This window comes from Sciurus vulgaris (assembly GCF_902686455.1).
Source record: "Sciurus vulgaris genome assembly, chromosome: 9".
NCBI classification, from domain to species: Eukaryota; Metazoa; Chordata; class Mammalia; order Rodentia; family Sciuridae; genus Sciurus; species Sciurus vulgaris.
The window spans coordinates 35284983-35311471 of NC_136469.1; the positions used below are offsets into that span (position 1 = coordinate 35284983).

General features: G+C 34.3%; 1 protein-coding gene across 8 annotated transcripts in view; it reads left to right on the forward strand.

Annotated features, from left to right (window-relative positions):
• GRIA2 (glutamate ionotropic receptor AMPA type subunit 2) overlaps positions 1–26489 on the forward strand; it is a 140999-nt gene that overhangs the window by 68334 nt on the left and 46176 nt on the right. For all 8 annotated transcript variants that reach the window (XR_013766283.1, XR_013766284.1, XM_079154286.1 and 5 more), the window contains exons 3-5: positions 6379–6618; positions 15365–15561; positions 20836–20889. Coding sequence is in view for 6 of the 8 variants with exons in the window: in XM_079154286.1 (XP_079010412.1) it covers positions 6379–6618; positions 15365–15561; positions 20836–20889 (491 nt within the window). In the remaining 2 variants the exon portion in view is untranslated. The remainder of the gene's footprint in view (positions 1–6378; positions 6619–15364; positions 15562–20835; positions 20890–26489) is intronic.

Genomic DNA, 26489 nt, shown 5'->3' on the forward strand with positions numbered 1-26489 from the left:
GGCATGTTTTGCCCTAAAAAGATGAATTTGATTTCAACGTGTGAATGCTTGTCCTGTGGAAGAGGTGAATTTTAGGCTAAAATAAAATACAAGCAAAATTCTGGTGCACAGTTAATAGAGAGTTAATCTGAGCATTGGTAAGACTCTAGGATGTACGGTGGGAAGTTGAGATTCACCTGGGTTTACCAGCTGCCAGCACTGTTTATAACTTACTCTTACTGTAACGCTTCCCTGTCCCACCTTGAGGTAGGCGGCTAATCTAACTGTCTAACCAAGCCAACTAGAGAACAGCAAAGACTCAAACCCAGTTCGTTCTCATGTTTAACCTCTACAACTCTTACACCTGCGGCAGAGTCCATAAAGATCTTTGAATACAGAACTTCTCTATGGTATTCAACTTTTGGAGATTGGAGTTTGCAATTTTAAATTTTGTAAAAAGGAGGTGATTTGCCTTTTTATTTTTTACTCAAGAAAGGCCACATTTTGAGTTCTTGTTGAAAGAATTAAAGATTTTAATTAGAAATTATGCTAGCAAGGAAATGAACAATGAATAACTAGAAAACGCATTATTAAGTGCAATATATTTATTTACAGTATATATTTTCTCAGTAAATCAAGGCATCTAAATAAATACACGATTGGGGTGATAATGATGTTTGTGAAACATCTGCATAAAAATTGAATTGACTTTGTTAATAAAGTAAGATTACTAAGAGAGTCATGAGAAAGATGAAGTAACAGTTGGAGAATGTCTTCTATGTGGTGTGTTTTCTGAAGGCAAATATAACAAGAGTATAAAGTGAAGGAAGGAGAAAGAAGAGGTAGGGCATGGTTTATCCAGAACCAAGGATTAAGAAAAGGTGGAGAGGGACTAGGGTTGTAGGTCAGTGGTAGAGCATTTGCCTCGCACATGTGAGGCACTGGGTTCGATCCTCAGCACCACATAAAGTTAAATAAGTAAAGATATTGTGTCCGTGTACAACTAAAAAATGTTTTTTTTTTTTAAATAAAAGAAGGCTAAGATATAATAAATGCTTAAAAGCACTGTTGTGCAAACTTCACGTGAGTAGGGACCTCACTGTGATGTATAATGCTTCCCCCATTCCTAGAATGAAGCATAGTAGGTTCTTTAAAATACTTGCCCAATATGGAGTCAATGAAGTGAAATAAAATGTAGATGAGATAGATGGTGCAAATGGATAAGGAACAGCAATCAATTCATTATTCTGAAATATTGAATAGAAATGATTGCAGTCATTATAATTACAATGCCATAAGCAGAAACAGAAACATCAGCACAAAAATGTTGTTTGTTAGTATAAAATTGTCCAGGTTTTCTTTTCTTGTTTTTATGGAATTATATGGAATCATAAGTTTTCCAGCAGAATACTGGAGGATTGAAAGATGGGGGCTCAGCTGTCAACTCCAGGAAAAAATGCACTGTATTTGTCCTGTTATGACATTTTTCTAAAACTAACACTATGCTTGTCACATAGAATATTTACAGTACATGTTTTCTTGGTAAATAGATAGTTGCAAAAGACAACAGAGCTGATAATAAAGGTTTAAGAACTGTGCGTATAAAAGTTGAATTTGACTTTGTTGAAAGGGATCAAACCACTAAGAAATGGAGTGTAAAAATAGAAAACAATAGCAAGATAAAGCCTCAGAGAATATATTTTAAATTAGAGATGTAGGAAGGGCATAAGGCTGTGAAAGATAATCAGAAGTAGAGAAAAAATAACCAAGATGGCATGATTTTACTTGGGAGCAATGTGGAAAAGGAATTAGAAGAAAACAGGGTTTTTAGTGGTGAGAAGAAGAACATATAGAAATAAATTTCAGACTAATGAATTCAGAGAAATTGAGAAAGGTAGATTGGAGAAAGAGATTATTGTGTTTAATCACTAGGAGATCATTACTAATAAGAAATTCCACTGTAAAATCAGGTCAAAGAATACAGGTGTTGATGTCAGAAGTTAAGCGATGAACTGAGGAAAGCGCTTTGCTGTAGTGTTCATATTTTGAGGTCCGTATTCCTCCGTGATGTAGCTTTTTCCAGACTCCACAAACTGCAAAGGGGCTAATGCCATTTCTGCTTATGAGGCAGCCTGTGTTATTTCATTGAAATGAATGGCGATTTACAACTGTAAAATATGTAAAACAAAAATAAATCATGGCCAGCTTTTCTCCCTTTTACTAAATCACCATGCAGAGTTCTCCAGACTGCATCTTGTATGGTACATTAGCAGCACCAATGAGCAGAAGGACTCAAGAGGAAAAGATGGTGTGGATGCACCATCAGCATTGTTATTGGCTTATATCATCCGGGCTTGTAATAAAAAGTGAAGTAATCAGCAATTTAAACCCGAGAGATTATCATTTCTGCTGTTTGACCTGAAGTGTCTTTTTAGAAGGTCTCACCTTTGCTGAGTTTCTTAAAGTTGATATTAAATATTTAATTCAAGTAGAACTCAGTGAAAGCATCTTTACTCTTTTGTGATCAGGTTAGAGTCTCAAGTCATAAATGCAATTCTAATATTAATCAGCCCAACCACTCAGAAACATGATAGTGTTTGATAGTATAATTGTATGGGTCAGGAAGCTAAGAGTGAAACTGTGAGGTTTTCTGCTCCTTCTTCTGCCTCCAGAAATGACTATGTATAGGATTCTGGTATTGTTTAACTCATTTTTGAAACTTATCTTTGCAATTATTTTCAGAGTTTATAATACTTTATTTTGTATATTCTCAATGATAGTCAACCTTCCTTCTGTAGAGGATGGATCTAGGCTAGGGAAATTGCTTGATATTTTGAAGGCATTAGTGGGAAATAAGTTAGAGATGGGAATGAAAGGAGTAATTCCCTTTCTAATCAAGTAATTTCAAAGTACCACAAGTAATTTTGTTGGGCAGTGTATTTATAAACTAACTTATCCACAATATATTGTGAGGGAAGATTACTATTTGAATGCATGCAGTTTTGGACATTTGGGCATGGAGTGTTAGAAGCATAGAACTAATTTTTTCACCTTCAGATCGTGATAGCAAACTGGATAAGCAAAGTACCTTAGTTCAGTTGAACATTGCGACTGATGACTCCTTGTAAGTCTCAATGACATTCTTAGAGTCAGTGACAGTGATTGACCTAAGGTAAAGAGAGGGAAACAAACAACATTGATAAAATGGTTAATTGTGTGTGTAGTAAGGGGATATTAAAAGAGAAATATCCAGAAATAGAAGATATAGGCAAAAAGACAATTGAGTATATGCATGAAGAGATCAAGGATAAGGTGAGAAGGTGGAGGAAGATCAAAGATTGTCAGGAGAGAAACCCTATTGTTGTAAAATAATGTTCATTGGAGAATGAGCTGAATAGCCTGGGGAAAAAAAAGGGATTTCTGAGTTGGACAAATTATAATTTCTTATGAAGTTTGGTACAGGTTTGCTTGTTATTGGGCTAAAGCCAGTGTTTCCAGATGGTTGCAATAACTAAGAGGTCCCTTGACAATCCACTGCAGACTCTAAAACAAATGGAAAATGAAAGGTATAACTCCTTATTAAGGTTGTCTGTGTATTCAAACAGTGGCATTCTTTATCAAGCATTCTGCTGTGGCTGCTGTTTCCATCACAGAAGCTGTTTCATTTAAGATGAGAAGAGGTTTAGTTAATAAATCATATTGCATGACATTCCTCTGGTATATGGATGACATGCCAGTGCTTTGAAGGAAATGAAATAAAAGAGACCCAGAGAGACTTTTATAGCAAATCTCCCTTTTCATATGTCATATTTTATCACTTTAAGATTTAAGATTTAACAAAAATGTGAACAAATTTAGATTTCAGATATATATGTCCTTGTATATATATATTCATGTATAAAATAAAAAATCACTGCAGAGTTTACCCAGAAGGGTTATAAAAATGAGAGATCTTTTTCATGTATGTGACAAATGAACATAGTCATCAAGTACATTAAAGGTTATTTTCAACTTCTGTACCCAGAGAAGAACAAAAACATGGATATGAATAAAATAGAGCAATCTCATCTTGGCGTTATGTTAAGGTATGAAATAAATATAAAGAAATACATTCTGTTGCTTTCTGAGATATATTGGTCCACTTCTGCAAAAGATTGAGGATAAAAGAGAGATTTCAATCAATGTATTACATAGATGTAACTTAGAAATCCCAGAAAGATATAAGTGAAATTGAATGTGGTGGTGCACACCTGTAATCCCAGCTATTCTGAAGGTTAAGGCAGAAGAATTGGAAGTTCTAGGTCAGCCGGGGCAACTTAGAGAAATCCTGTGTCAAAAGAAAGTAAGAAGGGTGGGGGCGGGTGTAACTCTGGTAGAGCTTGCATAGCATGATCAGGATTCAATCCCTAGCACCCTACCCCCAACCCACACAAGCACAAAAAGTGAACTGAGTATCAGAGAATATTTAAAGGAAAATGGAAATCTTTTGGGGGGTCACCCAAAGAAACAACTAATTTAACCAGGTACAACGTAATCCCAGTGACTCTAGGGGTTGAGATAGGAAGATCACCCGTTCAAGGCCAGCCTTAGCACATAGTGAGACCCTGTTCCAAAATAAAAATAAAATAAAATAAAAGGGCCTGGTGATGAAGCTCAGTGTCAAAACACCCTTGGATTCAACCCCTAGTATGAAAAAAATGAATAAAAACCTAAAGAAATAATTTGTCTTGCTTTCTTTTCAATTCATATCATATAATAGTTACTAAAAATTATTTACTGCTAATTATTGATTGTTTGGAATTGCTTATTAGAATCTACAAATATTTTTAGCAATGTTCTTATTTAAAAATTTATTTCTTCTATAGACTATTTTTGCAAAGAAAATAAAGTAAAATAAAACAGAACTGGCTTTCCTTTAAAGGAGGTTAATTAATTTAAAAATATGCTTGGCATTATGTTCTGGGATGTTAGACTTTATTACTAGATGACTGATTTTCATTCCTAGTCTTGAAAAGACCCCTGAGATTGAAAAATACCAGCTTTTTATTCATTACAAACCATCTGAAGGACCTGCACTAATGGCCTTAGGACTGTGCTATGAATGTTTTTTGTAAAGCATTGCAGATATCAGTTTTGGACAAAGTAACTCTTAATTCTCAGAGAGAGAGATGCAAATTTATCTTTCAAAAGATCTTTCTGATTATATGTGGAGAACTGAATTGACTTATGATCATAAGTATAGGACAGAAAACAGTTGGGTCGATATTCCACTAATTGAGGTTAAGAAAAAAGAAATAGTGTTAATTAAGAGTGTGGATTCTGAATCCAGACTGCCTAGACATAATTGCTGTATCTGTCCCTTACTAGCTGTGTGATTTGGATGCATCACTTTATCTCTCTGTGTGTCAATTTTACCATCAGTAATTTGGGAATAAAAATAGTTTCCACCTCAAAGATTATCAAGAAAAAGAAATGAGTTAAATGAGAACCTGCCAGGAACATGGCAAGGAATGTATCCGTTAGAGAACCAGGATCATCAGAGAGGGTAGAACTGTAAGTGGATCCCACCTGAGTATATTCAGGTATTACAGTGAGCATGACTTGATGATGGACTGACTTTGGGGGAGAAAAAGAGAAAGAGTAACGTCATGTACTATCCAGTGGAATAGAAATATTGGAAGAGGAGAAATAGTTGTAGAAGGAATGGAAATAGTTGTAGAAGGAACTTTCAAATACAGTATTATCATGTCTCTTATCTAAAAATATTTTGTTGATATTCCTTGTCTCATATGTATTGGAACCTATGGGGTAAATTCAGTTCCTGGGAAAGATTAAGATTAGGAGTTCTGAACTGTATTTACTTGATACTTGACTGATGGTCACTAGTGAGTGAGAAATGCCTTTCAAGTGATACACCTCTGCATGACACTCTGCCATCCACCTTCTCTTAGGGAGGTGTGGTCAGCATTAGAACTCTATAGAAGCACACTTACCCTCTAATATAAAATCATCATAAATACAATGAGGACTTTTAAAGGAAACAGATTTCATAAGGAATGTGCTGTTGTGAATGTGTGTAAATCTTAGGTAACTACAGTTTATTCTTATATTTAATGGGTTTTACTTGCACATTTTTATGTGTCAGTCCTAAACTATGTTCATATTTTGTAGCTTGTTAAACGATAACCTATTTCCTGGTAGTCAGAATTATTGTGTTTTATGCTTCATAATTCTTTGAATTCCTCAAATAGAGTGCTAATAAATGTTTGTAAATTTTCATGGATCATGAATATGAACTGTGTATTTCTTTTAATCTGTTAATGATTTTGTAGTTTATATATTGGATTTTCTTTGTTTCAATATGGTAATTGCAATGACTTATCCTTTCTGTTCTTCTAGTCTGCTCCCAGTTTTCAAGAGGCGTCTATGCGATTTTTGGGTTTTACGACAAGAAGTCTGTAAACACTATCACATCGTTTTGTGGAACGCTCCATGTCTCCTTCATCACTCCCAGCTTCCCAACAGATGGCACACATCCATTTGTCATTCAGATGAGACCTGACCTCAAAGGAGCACTCCTAAGCTTGATTGAATACTATCAATGGGACAAGTTTGCATACCTCTATGATAGTGACAGGGGTAAGTGACAATCTCTCTCTTTGTGATGGGTCACATTCAACATTTGCCCTTGACACTTAGATGTGATGTTGTAGAATTATAAAAGTGTCTTAAAGCCCAAGAACCACTTGGCTTAATTTTGCATAAAATGAACAATGCAATTTGAAATCCGGGAAACATATTTAGAGTAAAACAACAAAATAAGTGACTCCGGGATTTACAGAGATGAACTATATCAACCCAAGTCCCAAAGGTTCAGTTGTAACATAAAAAGCAATTTCTGGCACCAGCTGTGAAGACTCTATGAGACTATGTTACTAGTTCAAGGAGAATTAAGTGGCTTAAGTGAAATTTATGTAAATATGTGAATAAGAACTTTTGTACTTTTTAGGGATTATTATATGCAAATTTTATCCTGCAGGTAGTATTATTACTTTCCTTGCATTCAAGTAAGATCCCTAAATCTCAGAGAAGTATGAGGTTGCTTATCATCAACCTTTGTGTGTGGTATAGCTCCAAAACAGGTCTCTTTGTTCAGACCCAATTTTTTTTTTACAAAACTCCACGTGAATGTTTATATTGAGATGTTTTTGATTAGCATGCCAGTCTTAACTCATAATTCTGAAGTTTTTCTGGGGAAGTTTTCACTTATGTTTCCCATATCATTTGTCGTGAAGTTTAACATTAGCTCTCCTGCTTGACTTGCATGTAATAGATGCCCAGATGTTCTTAACCATTCCCGTGGTTCATGACTAGGCATTAGTGGGTCTGTGCAACCCACAATATTTTGTGTGAGTGTTCATACATGTGTCTTTCTAGAGAGAACACCATACACAAAGGCAAAAAGTTTAAGACCCCCCATTATTAGAATAGTTAAGTAGCTCACCACACCTCCTTCAGCAGCTTGTCTCCTGGAATATTTAAAGGTTCAAATGAAAACCAGAAGCCTATTTCAACCAAGATAGGGCACCTTGTTACCCACAAGGGCAGACAAGAAGAGAGCCAGCCATCCATCAATTCTCCATTGATCAGTTTGTAGTCATTCACGGCAGCAATCCTGAGTCAGAGTGCTCCTGCCAGGTGTCTGTTCTCTGCCCTGTCCTCCTAGTCCTGGGGATGAGAACAGTCACTGGAAAAGCCAGTCAGCACTCTACAAGCTGAAAAATCTTTTTTTTGCTATGTCAACAACTTTCCCCAGCTTTAAGAAGGAAGTGCTTCATTCTTTCCACAGGGAATGAAAACCATTTAGAGTAAATACAGATTTCAATGAGCTGAATGATACTGAAACATACTTCTTATTAATGTGATGAAAGGGCATATAAAACAGAGCTTATTAAATTATATTTAGTTTTTCCTCTTTCTGCTAATTCCTTTATTGTATTTTTTTAAAAAAACTAGCCTGAAACCTGGGCATATTTTTAATGTCTTTTATTTTTGAGTTCTGCTGATGTGCTTTCTGCTACTTATCAATTTAGCTCTAGACCCTTCCTTTCCATTGTCCTCCCCATAGGCCAAGACACCACCAAGTGTTCAGCATCTTGCCCCTCCAATTCCACCCTTGACTTTCTTGAGTACTTTTTCCACAAAACATCCAAAATTAAATGTTTATTTGACAACATCACTCCCTTGTTTTAAAACACTTCAATTGCTTTGCATTAGAAGGAGGAAGAATCAAAATTCTTAGCATGGTTTTAAAACTAAAATACCTGGTCCATGCCCAGTTCTCCAATGTATTCTGCTGCCTGCCTTGCTCACTCACTAAAGCTAAATTCATTTGACCTTCCTTTACTTTCTCAGATGGGCCAAACTCTTTCACCTCAAATGTCCGCACATATCTCAAATTCTTATTCCTTCTTGATGTCTGGGTTTATATATCATTTCCTCTGAGATGCCTTTCATGCTGCTGTTCTCTCTCAAAGCAACGACTTATTTTTCTTCCCAGGACTTGTCACAATTCATAATTAATAGTGGTGTTGATTCTGTCACTCAAGAACTACTTACTGAGCTTTTGCTATGTCCCAGGGACTGATTTAGTCACATGGGCTAAGCACTGTTTTTCACTTAAGACCTGGCTATAAACTGCAGGAGGGCAATGCCCAGACATGCCCAGAGCCCTGGGTATATACTTTATAACTGGATACCCAATTGGTAGTGCTAGAAGCAGAGTTGATATTCAGTGAGCAGTGGTCATAAATGGAAGAATTAAATAACTATGTATTTTTGATTTGAGATGATATTAGGAGCTGAATCTTGCTCACTAAATCAAACACTCAGAACATAAGCTCTTTTTTACTATTCGGTGAGGTTGAAGATAGCATTTTTAGTTTGGGAACATACTTTATCATCACCCTACTATTATTCCTACTGGATAAAACTGGTATTTTGGAGAATATTCAAATAGACAATAGTTGACAAAAGCAGAGAAGGAGAAATTGAACATTTGAAGGAAGATAGACAAGCATTGGGAAATTAGCAGGTGAAGATGGATGAACTTATGTATTTACAAAGAGAATCTGGGACATTTTAAATGATTTTTATGAATGCTTTAGAAATATTAAATGGAATTGGAGTGGTGAGATAATCTTCAATTATTAAATTATACAAATTGATTTGAGTCAAGTGCATCTGTTGAGGGAAGAACATTAGAGGGATAATATTAAGTAATTATATATTAAAGCCAAAATGACCTATGGATACATTTTCAAGGTATTATCAAGTAGCTGCTGATGTTTTAATGTGAAGAGTATTACACTAGTCTTTTATCTGAAATTATTTTCAGAGATAAATGTATAAGACTCTCAAACTACTGGCAGAAGACTTGACCTTTGTGTAATGTTTTACTTGACTTATGGAAATGGGATTATTGATACCTGATTTTTCTTATTAATAACTTAATTTTTATGACTTTGACATAATATTATATCTAAAACATGATTCCTGCATTCATCGTGTGAGCTGCTTTCTTTCCTCTAGTCCTTAATCCTTCTCTGATGCTCAAGGGAGTTTTTTGCTTCCCTGTTCCATGAATTGAAGATGCACCTATGTTCCCATTGTCCACATTAGCCATGCTTTTAAAAATAGATTTCTTGGTTCCATCTCTCCACTGAGATCTCTACATACAGCAATTTCCAACTATACAATCTGTCCTTGGTGCAGTACCCTCTCTACCTCCTTGATTAGATTATTTTGTTCAGTGTTCTAATAATCTTTTCTGAATGGGTAGGTCAAGTCAATGTGCTGTTGAATTATAGTGTCTAATAAATTAATGTTCTTTTGAACAATACGGGGGCCAAGCATGAAAATGGCCCCCAAAATTCTGCTCAGATTATCAAATAGATGAAAGAGACTTTAAATTGTTTTATGCTATTTCATCCTTGTGTCCAAATGCTGAGCAACAGGTAGAGAGATTAGATCCCAAATGCAAAGAAAGAAAGACGATGAGTGCCTCCTGTTCTTTGCATAGAAACATCTTCATCTAATCTAAATTCACTGGTGACAGGATTGCTGAAACTAGAAACTTGATGCCAGGTGAACTTTTAGGATCCCTACTGTCTTTTCTTTATCCATATCATGCAGCAACAGCCTGGCACTCTGAGGATTCAGGCCCCTCCCTAAAAACTGGATGCTATTAATCCATAGAAAGTGGGCAGATAGAGTTCTAGTACATTTTTAACTATAGATAATAGGTTACCTCTGTTAATGCATTAAATATTGTAGTTTTAATCTTTGGATATACATGTAGTATATTTAAATCAGGCCTTAATCAAAATGTGGTTTTTATTTATTCATTCATTGTTGACAAGGTAAGCTAATACATCTCCATAGACAACACATAAAAACAAAACTAATGCTTGATATCTCTATGTCTGTTTTAATTTGGAGCAAATATTAGTTGCCCCCTGAAGGGAAAGCTCTTTGATTCCAGTTCTAAGACAACATCATGCATAGAGCTAAAGTGCTTTCAAAATAAAATTTTTTTTTCTGATGTGCCTGAGAAGCTGACGAGGGAAATATATGTTAATCTAATCTGGCCTAGGCATGCTGCCATGATTTAGTGATCATAAATATTAATTACTTTGCTGAAAGACTGAATAAGGACAGTGAATTTTAAATGGAACAAAAAAATATTTTTAAGAACAAAGACATGGTCTGAATGAAATATACCTTTTGGCAGGAATCCTTTTAAATTTCATCCTTTAATGTGTAAACAAAGATATGTAGACTTCACTTGCTGTTAGTTTAACAGTTTTTCTATAACTCAGTGTTTTAAACACTAGGTATAGATGAAATTGTCATTTTGAATTTTAGGGAGATGGTCAACTTATGACTAGGTTATACAGCTGGAGTACATTAGTAACAATAATTACATAAAGAATTATTGCAATTTAGAATGATTTTAGTCTATCTATTCTTTACTTTAGCCAAGTGTCTAAGAATGCAATATGGCTGAGAATTTAATTTTGAACTCATAATATTCTTGAACTGTTTTAGAACATAGTATATTTTAAATGCATTTATTAAGAGAATAATTAATTCCCCAGATTAGATGAATGACTGTGTATCTCAAAAGTTTTCTTTGTTCAAAGTCATTCAGAAATAATAAATCAGAAATTTAAATGTGCTGATTCAGTAGCATGGATATAGAGTTGACTGATTACTACTTTCTAATGGCTTTAAGTAAACCAGAATTTATGTAGAACTTCCATTGTGCATAAAAGTTCATATTGTGAATTAAGAAATGTACGTATAAAGATATTTTGTCCTAGTTTTTGTGAGTGGGAAAGAGGCACATCTCAAGTAATACTTTCTCTCCTAGTTAAAAAAAGGTAACCAGAAACCAAGAGCAGGAATTTGTGTTGTTTCAAGAGTTGAATTTTTTCTGCAGAGTTATGCATGTTTGGGTATATTTACATTTTAAAATCATCTATCAGCGATAAAGAAATCAGATTTAAAACAAAACTGTGAAGAATAGGGAGATTAAGTAGAGAGAATTTATTCTGTTACTATTACTGCGGAGAAAATGTGTTACTATACAAAGAAGAATGTCTTTTCGAATTGTACTCAGATCATGCCACCAGTTGTGAATGACTTCTCTCTGTTCTTAGGAGGTGATTTAATGTTATTCAGTGCCTTCCGACTAAACCAAATCTATCAAATCTAATATAGTACTGCTTGAACAGTTTAGTTCCTTAATAAATAGATGAGATTTTGGTTGGGTCCCACAGGTTTCAAAATATTAATCTTATAGTTTTAATAATCGAGAATCTACACTGACTGCAAGTTACTGTTGACACATAAGATGAATGAGTTTGAAAAATTAGACTTTTTTTAAAAAATGCATCCTTTTCGATTTTATATATCATCTCCAAATTCTTTGACAGGGTGAATGGCCAATACATTTTAGGTTGAAAATTATCACTTGATGAAACCACTCACAAATTTATAAGTGGATTTATATTTAAATTTTCTCATAATATCTGTCAAGAAATGGGACAGAATATCAAGTGCATCACTGCTGGAAATTTTTAGTATGTGGGGAACTTCATAATTCAATGAAAACAAAATGAAATAACTTATTGCATAAAGGAAGGTCACTGAAATTGCTATGTGATTTTTTTTTTTTTTTTTTGTACCAGAGATTGAACCCAGGGGTGCTTAACCACAGAGCCACATCCCCAGCTCTTTTTTATGGTTTCTTAGAGACAGGGTTTCTATGAGTTTCTTGTGGCCTTGCTAAGTTGCTGAAATTGGCTTTGAACTCTCAATCCTCCTGCCTCAGCCTCCCAAGTCACTGGGATTACAGACGAGTGCCACCTCGCCCAGCTTGAAATTGCTATATGATAAAATGTGAATTGTATATAGATCACCACTACTAGGTTTAATGTTTTTAAGAAGGAGATAAGGAAGAATTGTACAATGATTAGATGTGGAAAGTAGGGCTTAGAGAATGGAGGAGGTTTAGAAACTCAGGGTTTTTTCCTCTTGAAGAGACGTTGGATCAATTTAACAGCTGTTTTCAAGCACACTAATAGTTGCTGAATTGATATGATGACCAGCTGTGCATGTTCTTTCTCCACTGATGATGGAAAACAGGGAAGGAACTTACATTTTAGCTTGAAAGAAGTTAATTTATGTAGAGCAGGCAGAAATTATAGGCACTTTGGGATGTATTCTAAAGTTCTATCAGTGAAAGTTCTTAAAAATGGCATGTGGTCTCTTTAAGTAACCTCTCAAGAAATTAATATTTATTTCTTTTATTACAAGATTATCTGCAAGAAAATAATTTTTGCCGTTTTAGCAAAATAAAATAAAACTTTAAGTTTAGCATTTGATTGAATTGTCCATTTTGAAATAAAATTAAATTATTTTTAATGTTCATTAAGAAGTATTTTAAATTACAAAGTAGAATAATAGAAAGACCCCCCAAGCCTTCTTAAGTCAGTTTTATTAATGATCAAAATATCAGCAATTTTATGTATCATATCCTTCTGCTTTCTGCAGTGGTTTAGAAACAAATACCACACCTAGCGGGGTTGTGCAGAGATTCAGGAGGTTTGAGGCTGGAGCATTGTTTCAGGCCACCTCAGCAATTAGCAATTTACCAGAATTTCCAAAATAAAAATTAAAAGGACCATGGATGTAGTTGAATGGTAAGCCATCCCTTTCAGTCCTCAGGATCATAAATAAATAAATAAAATAAAAGAAAGAAAAAAAGGATGAAAGAAATGTCAGCCATCATATTCTTTCATCTGTAATATTTTGGTATCTATTTGGAAAAGAATTCTCTTAAACTACAATATCACTATCATACTTGAAAAAAAAATCATTCATTCATGTCATCATTTTAACTGTTTGTTCAACAAGATAAAAATGAGTTCCGTATATCATGATGCTTGGTTAAGATGTCTTTTCAGAGTTTTATAAAGTCATGTAGAGTTGCCCATAGTCTTGAATTTGATGATTGCTGTACTCTGGTGTTAACAAGATAGTCTTTGACATGTATTTCCTATCAATTGGTGATAGAAACTTGATGAGCTTCAGGTTTACATTTTGAGCATGAATGTATGACAGGTCAGGTTGACTATAACCATTTGGAGACACATATCCTCTGTCGTCTTTCTTTTTGTGTTGTAACTAGCTGCCTGGATTCATTCATTCAGTAGGTGTTCCAAAATGGTAATAATTCTAAATCTGTATTTGTCCATCATGTATTAGCTAGGGTAGTTCTAAAATGAACAATCTTTGATTCATTATTACCTGGAGTGTAGCTCCATAGGAAAGAAAGGAAAATGCTTTTTGTACGTCCGTATTTGTCAATTTTAGAAATAATTGGTTCCAATCCATCAAAGGTAAACAAATACTTCTTGAACAAAATTTTTAAAGTCATGATTTCATAGATTTTAAAACATTTTATGACTTTGAGTTTCTTGCACTTACTATTCCAATATTAAAATTATTCTATCTTTAAAGAGATTCTCTTCAAATTACTCTTTTTCTTTTGACACAGTTCTCTTTTGGAGGGTGTTCTTGTTTTCTGGTATCACAAAATATCCCAGGCTCATCTTTTATATACTTTGGACAATTCTTAATCCATAAAATTTTGAGTGATGTGATTTTTTCTAAGTTGGAATAGTGTTTGACAAGATTTGTAATTGTATTTCTTCTCATGGTGAGGAGATGTGTAAAATTTGGTATCTAAATTCAGGTTGTAGAGAAACATGATCACATTAGGTGAATCTTACATTTTATAAATAAAAATGGATCAGTATTCCTTTGAGAAATATGCAGACTTTCCTGGAAACAGGAGGAATTGATATGTGGAGGTCTGAATTCCTCCTGGAACATTGATTTTGTGTTGTTCATTGTTATTAATGTAAATGATGAACTTAGCTTGACTGTGAAGATTAATGTGATATGAAAACAAGTTTATGTACTGTTTTCTACAGTATCAAACTGCCAATTTAGCTCTTCACAAAATAAATCCCCTAGTTGTTGACCTCTTCCTACTAAATACAAATTAATAAGTTGATAATTAGAAATAATAGTAAATTTTTTCTGTCATATAATGCTATAATCATTAGCAAATAGTCTTATATTTAGAAAATGAGATCAATCTGTAATAGGGAACTAATTGCCTTGGTCTCATTAGTAGGTGAACATTTTAATCTCTGTGGGATTAGATCCAATAATAAAAAGTAATATAACAGAAGCCCAAAGGGAAAAAAAAAGAGCAGTAAAACTGTTGACCAGAAAACAATAGGAAGAAATATCACAACCTCATAGACATTATTGGCTCTTTTACTCTCATAGACTTGCAGAGATTCATCTCATGGAAATGTACTCAACCCTTTCGGGATATTAATATTGAATGATAGATGATAAAATATGACTAAACAATTTTTTTTTCTACTCTATAAGAGTAAGATATGTGTGTGATATTTTTAGATTTCACTTAATCCAGAGATATTAAAGACATTACACTTGAGTTATATCCCAAAGAAGACAGCAGAGAGGATTCAAGAAAGTGATATTATTTTCCCCTCCCTTTGGGCAGAACAATAGCATTTAAGTAATGAGTTTTTGATGTGAAGCAGATGTATGTAGATATTGATAAAGGTCACAGCCATCGCATGTTTTTGAGGCGTCAGCCTCCCCTTAGTTTCACAAATATAGCCGTCTTAACAACTGTGTACACTGGCAATTTGGCAGCCCAGTTCTGAGTTATTCACGTATTTTCATCAGTCATCATTTTCCTTTGCCTTCCCAGGCTTATCCACACTGCAAGCTGTGCTGGATTCTGCTGCTGAAAAGAAATGGCAAGTGACTGCTATCAACGTGGGGAACATTAACAATGACAAGAAAGATGAGACCTACAGATCACTCTTTCAAGATCTGGAGTTAAAAAAAGAACGGCGTGTAATCCTCGACTGTGAACGGGATAAAGTGAACGACATTGTAGACCAGGTTTGCTCCTCTCTGTTTTCTAATGGCACCAAATATAGAATATGCATGCAACCTCAGCATTTGCAAAGAGCATTTGTACAAGCTGCTTGAACAGCGTTTTTCACTATAGTTTATGTAGGATGCAGCAGAGATCATCAATTAAATTATATCTGGCTTCAGTTAGCAATAACAGATGGTTGTCAATAATGCAGATGGATCATATTAATCACTAAATAAATTCAATATATAATTCCAGAGTTATGTTTTACATGATGAGTGTTGTCTTCAACCTCAATATTTTGAGTTAGAAAATTTGAATTCCATTCTGTTGAAATTTTTAGGGATCAAGAAACAACATGTTTGGGTTGGGATTGTGGCTCAGTGGAAGAGCCCTTGCCTTGCAAGTGTGAGGCACTGGGTTTGATCTTCAGCACCACATAAAAATAAATTAAAAAATAAAGACATTGTGTCCATCTACAACTAAAATTTTTTTAAAAAAAAAGAAATAGACATTTTTAAGGTCAAAATAAGTCTGAAGTCTAAAGAAAAAGTGAGTGAATATTTTGGAGACACATGGATTATTTCAAATATTAGAGTACAGGATGGTGTAATCTCAGGTAGTAAGGCCCATAGTATTGTCTAACCAGATTGATTGCTCTAGAAAGCATATACTCTTATTTTTGTAAGAAGTAATTTTGTCTTTATATTAGAGAATTTGTGTCACTATTAGAAACTGTAATCTGTGAAGTTAAAATATGAAGGAAAGGATTCAGAAGGTGTTCACTATGTGAGAAGTAAATTATAAGTATCCATTTGGACTGTAAATTATAAGTATCCATTTGAAAGAATAACAAGATATCAGAGATCCAGAGATAAGGATGTTTTTATCTGTCCTTACCATATTATGCTGCTTCCGTTTAAGATCTTTCAAGAATAGACAATGATCAGTGATATTCTAATTTTAAAAAATAAAATTCACCATGTTTTAAAGACGAGAGACTTGGGATGTATTATGATTTACTGAGAAAGTTTCCTGGTATGGTATCTGTGTCTTGTCCTACCTCTCTCTCTCTCTCTTTCTCCCTCTCTCTCACACATACACTCACACACACACACACACACACACACACAAAGTACACATACACAAGCACACATACACACACAATTGCATGTTCCTTGGAAACATGTATGATTGTAAAGAAAATTCATAGTTGAAAACACAATACTTGGCCCATCTAGACTTTGAGGAAAAGTTATATTTATTAATTCATTAGATGAAAAATATTTTATAAGCATAAATGTTGATGAAGCCCTAATTGATATATAATACAGACCTTAAAACATAAAAGGTGAATCCCTCATGAAATATTGAATAACTGAATGAAACTAATTTGTTATGAGAAATAACCCAATGTTGTGCCCCAGAAAGATGAATAACTTCAATAAAAACAATCTTGATTCTAGTCTCGGGAGATGAAGTTAGGATTGTTTTTAACCTAAAGGTCTCTTGTTCAAAAGTGAAACTCAAAATCTCATTTGAATTTCAGAGGAAGTTCTCATTAAAACTGAATTTTAATAATATTCATTAGCCTGGCTAAACAAGTTTAATTATTCCTGAGTCATCATAATAAATGTTGGTGAAAGCCTATATAAAAATAACATTTTCAGAATCAGAAGAGTGAAATTACATAAGAAAGTGGGACCATATACAAAGCTCTTTTGAAGTAAATCTGTGATCATTGGTACATATCCATATTGACATCAATTCAAAATGTAGTGTTTTGCAAATAAATATGTTAATGTTTAATGCATTAAGCGAGTACCTGTACTTGCTGGTATATCATTCAGGAAATATTTATTGAGACATCCTTTGTCCAGAGTGAAGGATCCTAAGAAAGAGAAGATACAATGGTATCTTTCCCCTCATGAATATTATTTAGAAGGAAAGAAAAAAATGTATACCTACAACACTATAATATTACATTATAATGCAAAGTGGTTGTGTTTGCTTTCCATTACCATAACAAATACCTCTCCAAGGGCTATATTTTACACTTGTAGGCCCAGAGGCTTGGGAGCTTGAGACAGGAGGATTGCAAGTTTGAGACCAGCCTCAGCAAGTTAGTAAGGACCTGAGAAGCTTAGTAAGACCCTGACACTAAATAAAAAGATCTGGGAAAGTAGTTCAGTGGGAAAATGCCACTGGATTAAATCACTGTACAAGGGGGAAAAAAAAAAAAAAAAAAAAAAAAAAACCCTGAGATTAATCAGAGGAAAGGTTTATTTTGTTATAGTTTTCAATCTGTAGTTGGCTGACCTATTGTTTTCAGGCTTGTGGTGAGGTAGTTCATTATGTGGTATGTCATGGAAGATGCTGACTAGGAAACCGATCAGGAGAGAGAGAGAGAGAGAGAGAGAGAGAGAGAGAGAGAGAGAGAGAGAGAGAGAGAGAGAGAGAGAGAGAGAGGAGAGAAGAAGAAGAAGAAGAAAGAAGAGAAGGAAGACAGGAAGGGGAGGAGGAGACTAAGATTCTAGTCTCCTTAGAGGGCATGCCCTCAATGATCTAAAGAACTCCAACCATACCCCTTTTCTGCTTCTTTCTAATAGTGCTAAGCAGAGGATTGGTCTTTAAGACATGGGCCTTTGGGGGCATTTAAAATCTAAACTCAAGCAGAGAGCAGGAATCAAGGACACGGAGGAGAAGTACCTATCTTTTCAGGGAACAAATGATCTGTGAAGTGTTCACTTAGAAGGTAGCATTTGGCTGGATTAGATTCATTCGTTTATTTGTCAAATAGATATTCTCTGGCGCTCGTGTTTGTCAGACAAGCACTACAGTGTTTCCAAAATATCTGTGTTAAACAAAACAGGCTAGGTCCCATTGAGGTATATTAATACTGTCTTTACAGAAATTAACATAGAATTGTAGCAATGGAATATACTACAAATAAAAAGAACAGAATGTTCTGAGAAAAAATTACAAGCAATGAATAATTCAGATTTGGATATCTTTAAGGAATAAAGTTTTGTAGGGAAAAAGTAGGGATAAAGTACATTTCAAGAATGGGAAATGCTATTTATTCATTCCACTAGCAGTTACAAGAGAATAGAGATGAGATAAAACCCTTTATCTTTACAATAGTTTGAAGTTAGCAATAGAATTAAACTGTATTCAATAATGTATATTATTATCATTTGTTGAGACAATGGAGGCATTTTTAGCTGTGCTTAGGTAGTGAAAGTATCCAGTCATCAAAAAGTTATAAATTAACACAAATTTCTATTGTTGCATAATATTACATGCTATTATGAATCAAAGTTATGAAAGTCAGTTTGGTCAAGACTAATTTTTACATAGACATGAACTAGTGAATTTTCACATCCCTTTTTTTCTTGCAATGTACATTAAACTCAAGTAAGGACACTGGTATCACCATTTTACTCTGTTTATCTTAATTCTCAGAAGGAAGACATGGTCACTTTAGCAGTTAGCAAAACCAACAGATGTCCTTAGGATATGTGAAGGACACAATCATCATAAACTGATTTCAATTCATGTATTTTTCATTCAAGACATCTTTTCTTCAAAATTCTCCCTTCAACATGGAGGGTTCAGTTTCCTGGAAAACAACTACATATTGTTAGAAAACAATATAAGCCCTATCTTTCTTTTGGATAGCTACCATTTCCTGTCAAAGTGGCATATGGCAGAATCCTTCCCAGGAGTTTGTTGGTGATGTTTAAGTGCACTGCTTTAGAGCACCTGGCTGGGTTTGGGTTGATGGGAAGTCAAGGAATTCCTCTTCCAGTAGGTGATGATTGGACTGAGATCCATCCTGCCTTAAGACAGGAAGACAAAGGATACAGTGCTTTAGAGGCCTAAGCAGAGGAGACAGAAAAGGCATAGTTTGAGGTGATGAGAAGAAGGATTTTGTGTGCAGAAAAACTAAAAGATGGCCAATGAGAATGTAGAATGGACAAAGTGGGATTGGAGAAGGTCACAAGATCATTGGAAATTGCAGCACATTAAAAATTCTGCTTATGCTAAAACAACAGGAAACCACCAAATCAGTTTAATCAGGAAAGTGAGCTAATGGTTTGAATTCCTGTCTACAGTCTTGGCATTTCATACGTTCCATTGGTGTGATTATTTTCTTACAAATAGAAATTACACGTGAATGCAGATGATCTTGAACTTAAGGTAGCTTAATTTATGGTTTTTCAACTTTACAATGGTGTGAGAAAGCCATATGTATTTAGTAAAAGCTCTACCTTGGAATTTGGTCCTTTCCTGGGCTAGCAATATGCAGTGTGATATTCTCTTGTGAGGCTGAGCTGTGGCAATGAGGCAGAGCTCTTGGTCTGCCACGTGATCACCAGTGGAAGCAACCCACACTATATGATGTCGGGTAGGTGTATTCAATGCATACTTGACTTCAGATATCTTCATGTTACTGCGGATTTATCAGGACATAAACCCATCACAGGTTGAGGAGTAGGTGTGATTACGTACCAGGATAATGGCACAGACATTTCAATGACACCTACTCTCTTCATAATTGACGTAGGCCAATAAAAAGTAAAACGGATTCAGTAAAGACCAAAACTATTGTGGGTGTTATTACCAAGGTGACCACTTCTTCCACGATATGCTGTTCTTGTCACTGATTCTTGACAACTGTAGAGGAGAATTAGCTTGTCTTATATTTGTTTAAACCTAGAAATAATGTCCATTTGAACTAACCTATCAACATTTCAAGATCCTTGGGATAAGTGTCATTTTATATATCCATGAAGAAATTTTTTATTTGCTCATTAATTTTCTTAAATTTATGTAGTTCTGGAAACTTTATCTGTGTTTATATTTGAATGTAGATGTATGACTATAAAATCTCAGATGCTGATTTTAAGTGTTTAATGTTTTACTAAAATAACACGGATGTAGCATTTATAGGAATGAAATTATGACTTATGGATTAAATATATTTCAATTTTATATTTCCATAAACTTCTTAAGGACTTTGCTTATTTTTATTATTGACAAAAAAGGAGGTAGTTACTGTGGTTCAGTGATTGACTTTGCAAAAGATAGCAGTTATTAAGCACTAAAATTTATTATTACTGTTTTCTGAGAAAAGTATTGTCTGAATTTGACAATTTTATCAATATGACTTGTGAATTTCAAAAACTATACTAGATAAAATTTCATTTTTTCCTGAATCAGATCATAATATCAGTAGTCTTTCATTTACATTATTTGCTTTTATTAAGTAATTGTTTCTTTACCTTTATTAGGTTATTACCATTGGAAAACATGTTAAAGGGTACCATTACATCATTGCAAATCTGGTAGGTAACTTAACTTGTACTTATTATTATTAAAAACGTTTATTAATAAAAAATTAACTTTGAGAATTACCATTTATTAGTGATATTTTGAAAGATATAGTTTGACAACATTTGATAGATTATAATTGACAATATATTTCCCATTTGTTATGTTTTAGATTTGCTTCTCAATTTACATTTTCCAACCAATTTCCTATTATTACAAATGATGTAAAAAGTCATAGAACTGCTGGGTGTGGACCTAGAATCCCAGCAACTCAAGAGGCTAAGGCAGGATTGCAACTCCAAGACCAGCCTCAGCCATTTAGTGAAGGCCTAAGCAATTTAGCAAGACCCTGTTTCAAAATTTTAGAAAATAATAATAATAAGGACTGGGGATGTGGCTCAGTGGTTAAGGGTCTCTGGGTTCACTTCCCTGTACCAAAAAACCAAAAACAAAAACAAAAAAACAAAACAAAACAAAACAAAAAATGCTATAGAACAAAGTTTGACTTAATAAATTATAATTTGGAAGGTAATTTTAACTAAGGCAAAAATTTTAAAAATACATGAAGTTAATTGTCTGTGAGTCCCTTATTTCTCACTGTCACTCTGCTTTAAAATTTTACTCTCTGTCCATTCCTTTAAAAATTTTAATATATTTAATGATTTAAATAAATTTAAAATTTTAAACCTGGAAATATTACACCATCTTAATCAATTATAGAAATTACATAGTTTATAATATGAAATATTGATATATTACAAATTATTTTTAACTTCTACTTACATGTAAGTCACATAATGAAAATTGAATTCTCATAACTGATCATTTTTTCATCAAGGTTCCTGTCAAATTAAGATTTACACTGAACCAACTGAGTGGTTAATTGTATTTCCCTCTCAAATATAATCAATTGACTTAGACTTATAAAACCTTTTTTTTTAAATAGGTTTTAGATCAGTGGTGAAATAAGCTTTGGTGTTTACTATTTTAAAAGCTTATGATCTTTACCTGTGTATGATCCTACGTAATTAAGAACTACTTCCCGCACCCTCATGTATAATGTCCTCAGGAATCAAAGGTGAGAAAAAGAGGGAAAGAGCGAATGAAAACTTATTCTCAGTAGCATGGTAGGAGTCTGATAGTGTTTTTTGTTTATACAAATGTAGATTTATTTTATGATTTCTGAAGTATTGGATTGTACATTACAAAACATTATTTCTACTAGTGATGAGAAGAGAAAACAAATACTGTTTTCACTGAAGGTAGTATCAATGGCTTGGGAATTATAAATTTCTAACCAACAGGCTATTGGGAGAAGTTGGTTGTTCGAGATGAAATTTGTTTAGCAATGAGATGTCTGTCTTGTCATAAAAATTCTCTATGCCAGCTGGGGTGGCACAGGTCTATAATCCCAGCAATTTAGGAGGATGAAGCAAGAGGACTGCAAGTAGAGGCCAGTCTCAGCAATTTTAGCAAGACTCTAAGCAACTCAGGGAGACCTTGTCTCAAATTAAAAAGTAAAATGGGCTGGGGATGTGACTCAGGGGTAAAGCACCCTTGGGATCAATCCCTGGTACCTTCCCCCTCCAAAAAAAATTATCCAGCTTTTTGCCTTAGAGTGTACTAAGGAGATCCTAAAGTACTCCCTATAAAGAAGCAAGAGTTAAAACAAATGAAGTTCTGTAATGAGCCTCCTCAGAGCCACATTCCGGCAGGGAACAGCCTGGATAGCCAGTCCCCTGTGTGAATCGTGCCATTTGATGAACAACACCGAGCCACATTGAAAGCTGTGATCTTTAAAAATGTCCAGATGGAGAAGATTATATTGGAACATTGAGAAATAATGACAGAAGGCGGCTCATCAATTTGAAAGTTGGTGTCTGATGCTGTGGAAAAAGAAAGAAGTATTTAAATGTTGAATGATCAAAGTTAAAAAAATAAAATACAAAGCTTCTATCATGCTCCTATGGAGAAATCCACCCAATACTTGATCAGATTTCAAGTTCTGCTTTTCCTTTTTTGAATACTTGGTTTCTTCAAGATATGGAACTTCTACTGAATCCGGAATTTCAAAAGTCTGTACTGTACTGTCATTTCTGAGAATTTAGGGCATACTCAGAAATTCCACTGACATTTAAAATTGAAGAATGCCATCCAGAGGTGAATGGCTTTCATCCAAACTCTTGATTGAGAATGTCCCTTTTCTCCCAATCAGTATCTGGAAAGTGTTAGAGGAGGTGGTTATAAAAGATAAAACAAAGAAACCCCAGATATGATTATTGATTAATTTCTTTAGCAATTGCTGAATCCTTGATTCAGAGTCTGAGATTCCTGAAGAGCAACTAAATGTTTGCTAGTGCATAAAGTGACAGGGAGTGGACACAGGGCATTCTGTTTTCCTTTCCTCATCCCTCCTGCTCTGGATTTAACTTAATTATTTAAAAAATAATGCCTCTAAAATTCAGATTTTGCCTTGGCCTTTCTGCTGTCATTCATTATCTCCTTTTCCTTTTTCCTCTTCTGCTCCTTATAAAGTGAAAAGTTTTGGAGAGGAAAGATGAAAACTTGGGAAATGTAGATCTTAACCAAAGCCAGCTTAAAATCTTACCCAAACTTGCAGCTGAATGTATTGTTTGTAGTAAAACTACAGTAAAACGACAGTGAAAGGATAAAAATGTTTTAAAAGCTGACGGAAAGAAAGGAGAAAATGGGAAAGGATATATCAGTTATGCCAGAAGTCAAAAAAAAATTTTCAGGACATAGAGCAGATGAAGGATAAATGTGTGGAATAACTAACAGAAGGAGATAAACTAAAAAAAGGGCCTGCAGAGTGGGATACAGACCAGAAGCAAGCCTGCTCCTTTTGCACAGCCCCTGTGAGAATCAGTCTTGGAAGAACCAAAAACAACAAGAAAGCAAGGTTAAGAAATAGAACTAAAAGGAGGCAATGATTACTGGCTTACAAAGCCCAACAGGGGTATGTGTGCCCATTATTGAGGGAGCACTGTCAGGAGCAATGTGTAAATGAGCAAGGGAAGAAAGCAAGGTAGGAAAGAGAGCTAAGGAAGTATGTGGTTGAGGTCAAGTTTAGGTTCAGTCTGAGCCCAAATCCTTTGGGGCTCTCTGTTGCATATCACTTCTTCCAACATGAGACCAGCCAGAGAGAGGGGACTTCGTGCCAGATTCCAATTACTTCTTCCTTTGCCAACAGCCATGAGGGAGTGGCTTCCATTTCAAGGGCAATTCTCCAGGAATTGATGTGAGCCCTTGGCTGAAGCAGAAAAGGCCCATAGAGGAAGGGGTACATCAGTTGTACTTCAAAGATAGATCCCAGAAAAACAGGAGTCACTAGGAGCACCTGGGACAAAATATTTGATCCAAAGACCCTTGCATGAATGATTAGATACCCTAAGTACTCTTTCCACACAATCTAAACAACCAACTATCTACAAGCCTTGGTCCCTAAACACCCACTTCCTCTCATGACAGTATACCTTCTAGAGAACACAAATTGGAGGAATTTGTGAGACTCAAGAGGCCTGAGCAAAGAACACAAGACAACTAAATGAACCTCTACAAGTGGAATTCTGAATCTCGCATCCCCCCTCTGCCATCCTATCTCTAGAATTTAGTCACACTTATGTGGAGAGTGGATGATCTGAAGAAACCAAATGGAGCAGATATAGGCAGAACACACTTCTGTCCACCTCCCCTGAAAATTTATTTTATATTGAGGTATACTTGCTAATGAGCCTCACTCATACATATACAAATTCCAAGAAATGTTCCAGTGTCTTGTTCTGAAGTAGTCAAGCATGCTAGGCATTTGAGGAAAAACAAACAAACAAAGAAACAAACAAACAACAACAACAAAAAAACTGGCAGGAAGGATGCAATACAAACAAACAGAAACTGGGCAGGAGACATAGGAAAAGTGTTCAAAATTATAATCAATATCTACTGCAAAATAAAGGAAAATACTTTTAACCCAGAAAAAAAGATGCCATAAAAAAAGAAAATAAAATGAAGACTAAAAGCATTGTAAAGCTAATTTGTTTTATTTCCTAAAATAGCTAGTTTAATTACATGATTTGGAAAGTAAAATTGAGAAAAACTTCCAGATTATACAACAAAAGGACAACAAGATATAAAATGGGAAAAAGAAAACCTGAAAGGAACTTAGACATTTAATTTAAGGGTTATAAGGTTTTAATAATGGACTTTGTAGAAATAGGGAAAAGTGAAAATAGGGGAAGGGAATTATTTAAGAACTGTTTTGAAAAATGTCCAAATGTCACAAATCTAACCACTGAATTAATTGTGCAATAATAGAAGAAAGACTGAAAATGAGAATATCATCGTGAAATTTCAGAGATTGAGAAGATTTTAGAAATTTTAGGCAGTAGCAGGGAGGTAGATAGGAGTGGGAAGCAGGGCACATAGAAAAAAGAATTTAAAATGACATTTTTCAAGAGCAATAATGGAGAATGAAAGTCAATGGGACTTCTTCCCCAAGTCATGGAGTGTTCAACTCAAAATTTCTATATTGAGCCAAAGTGCTAATCAAGGAAGAGGGTAAAATCATTTTCAAACACAAAATGTCTCAAAAACTTTACTTCCAGTATGTGTTTCAGGAAACTATGAGGGAATCTAGTAGAAGGAAAGAAAAAAGCAAGAAAAAAAAATGTGACCAAGGAAATAAGATTTGCTCAGAAATGAAGTGAAGGAACACATCAGGGTAGTCATAGCTGTAGAGTAGGACAGAGGAACCAATTCTGCTTGCAGCAGTAAGAAAAGGTTCTAGAAATTAAATATTTAGGATTACACCGAAATAGATTTCCTGACATTCAAATATTTTCTTTGTAAAAAAGCTTTTGTTGTATCTATATGAAATGTTTTCATGAAGCAACTGAAAAATAAGTAAGGTTAAGCACATAGAGATCTCTAGTAGTGAAGAGACAGTGATTAACATTGGGGTGCAATAATACTCAAGGAAGAAAATGCAATTCTAGTTTTTTTAGTGACTTTGCTATTAATAACAGAGATAAGAATATGTAAACAGAAAAAAATTGATCATAATGGGTGAAGAGATAAATGCTTTGGTTATATAATTGGGTTATATTCTCATTTGGCATAAGTGAAAAATAAAAATATCTAAAATTGAGAAATTAAGAAAGAACAGTGAAAGTGTGTCATTCAGAAAAACAGGTAAATTAGTGGGAAAAAAAAAGACATTGAAATTGAAGGCCTTGAAGCAGCTTAACTGGACCTTGTGCAGGGTAGAACAGAGAATCTCAGATTTTGTTATATGTGTTTTTGTGGTATTTACTTTATTTTGATAAAAAGTGAAAACAAAATTGTGAGTAAACAAAAGTAATTACCCTTCCTTCAGATAAATAATGTAACTCCATATTTATATGTACTTTCATATCAACAATAATGAAAAGATTATCATATTTTTTCAATATGAGGACCCATTCTTAATTCTTAATCATCGTGCACAATAATGAATCATTTTAAAAGTGAAAATATGAATATTTTAAAATATGAATATCAAATAATTGTAAAATATGGTATATTTATAATTGTGATGTATCGAAACTGTGATTTTTAT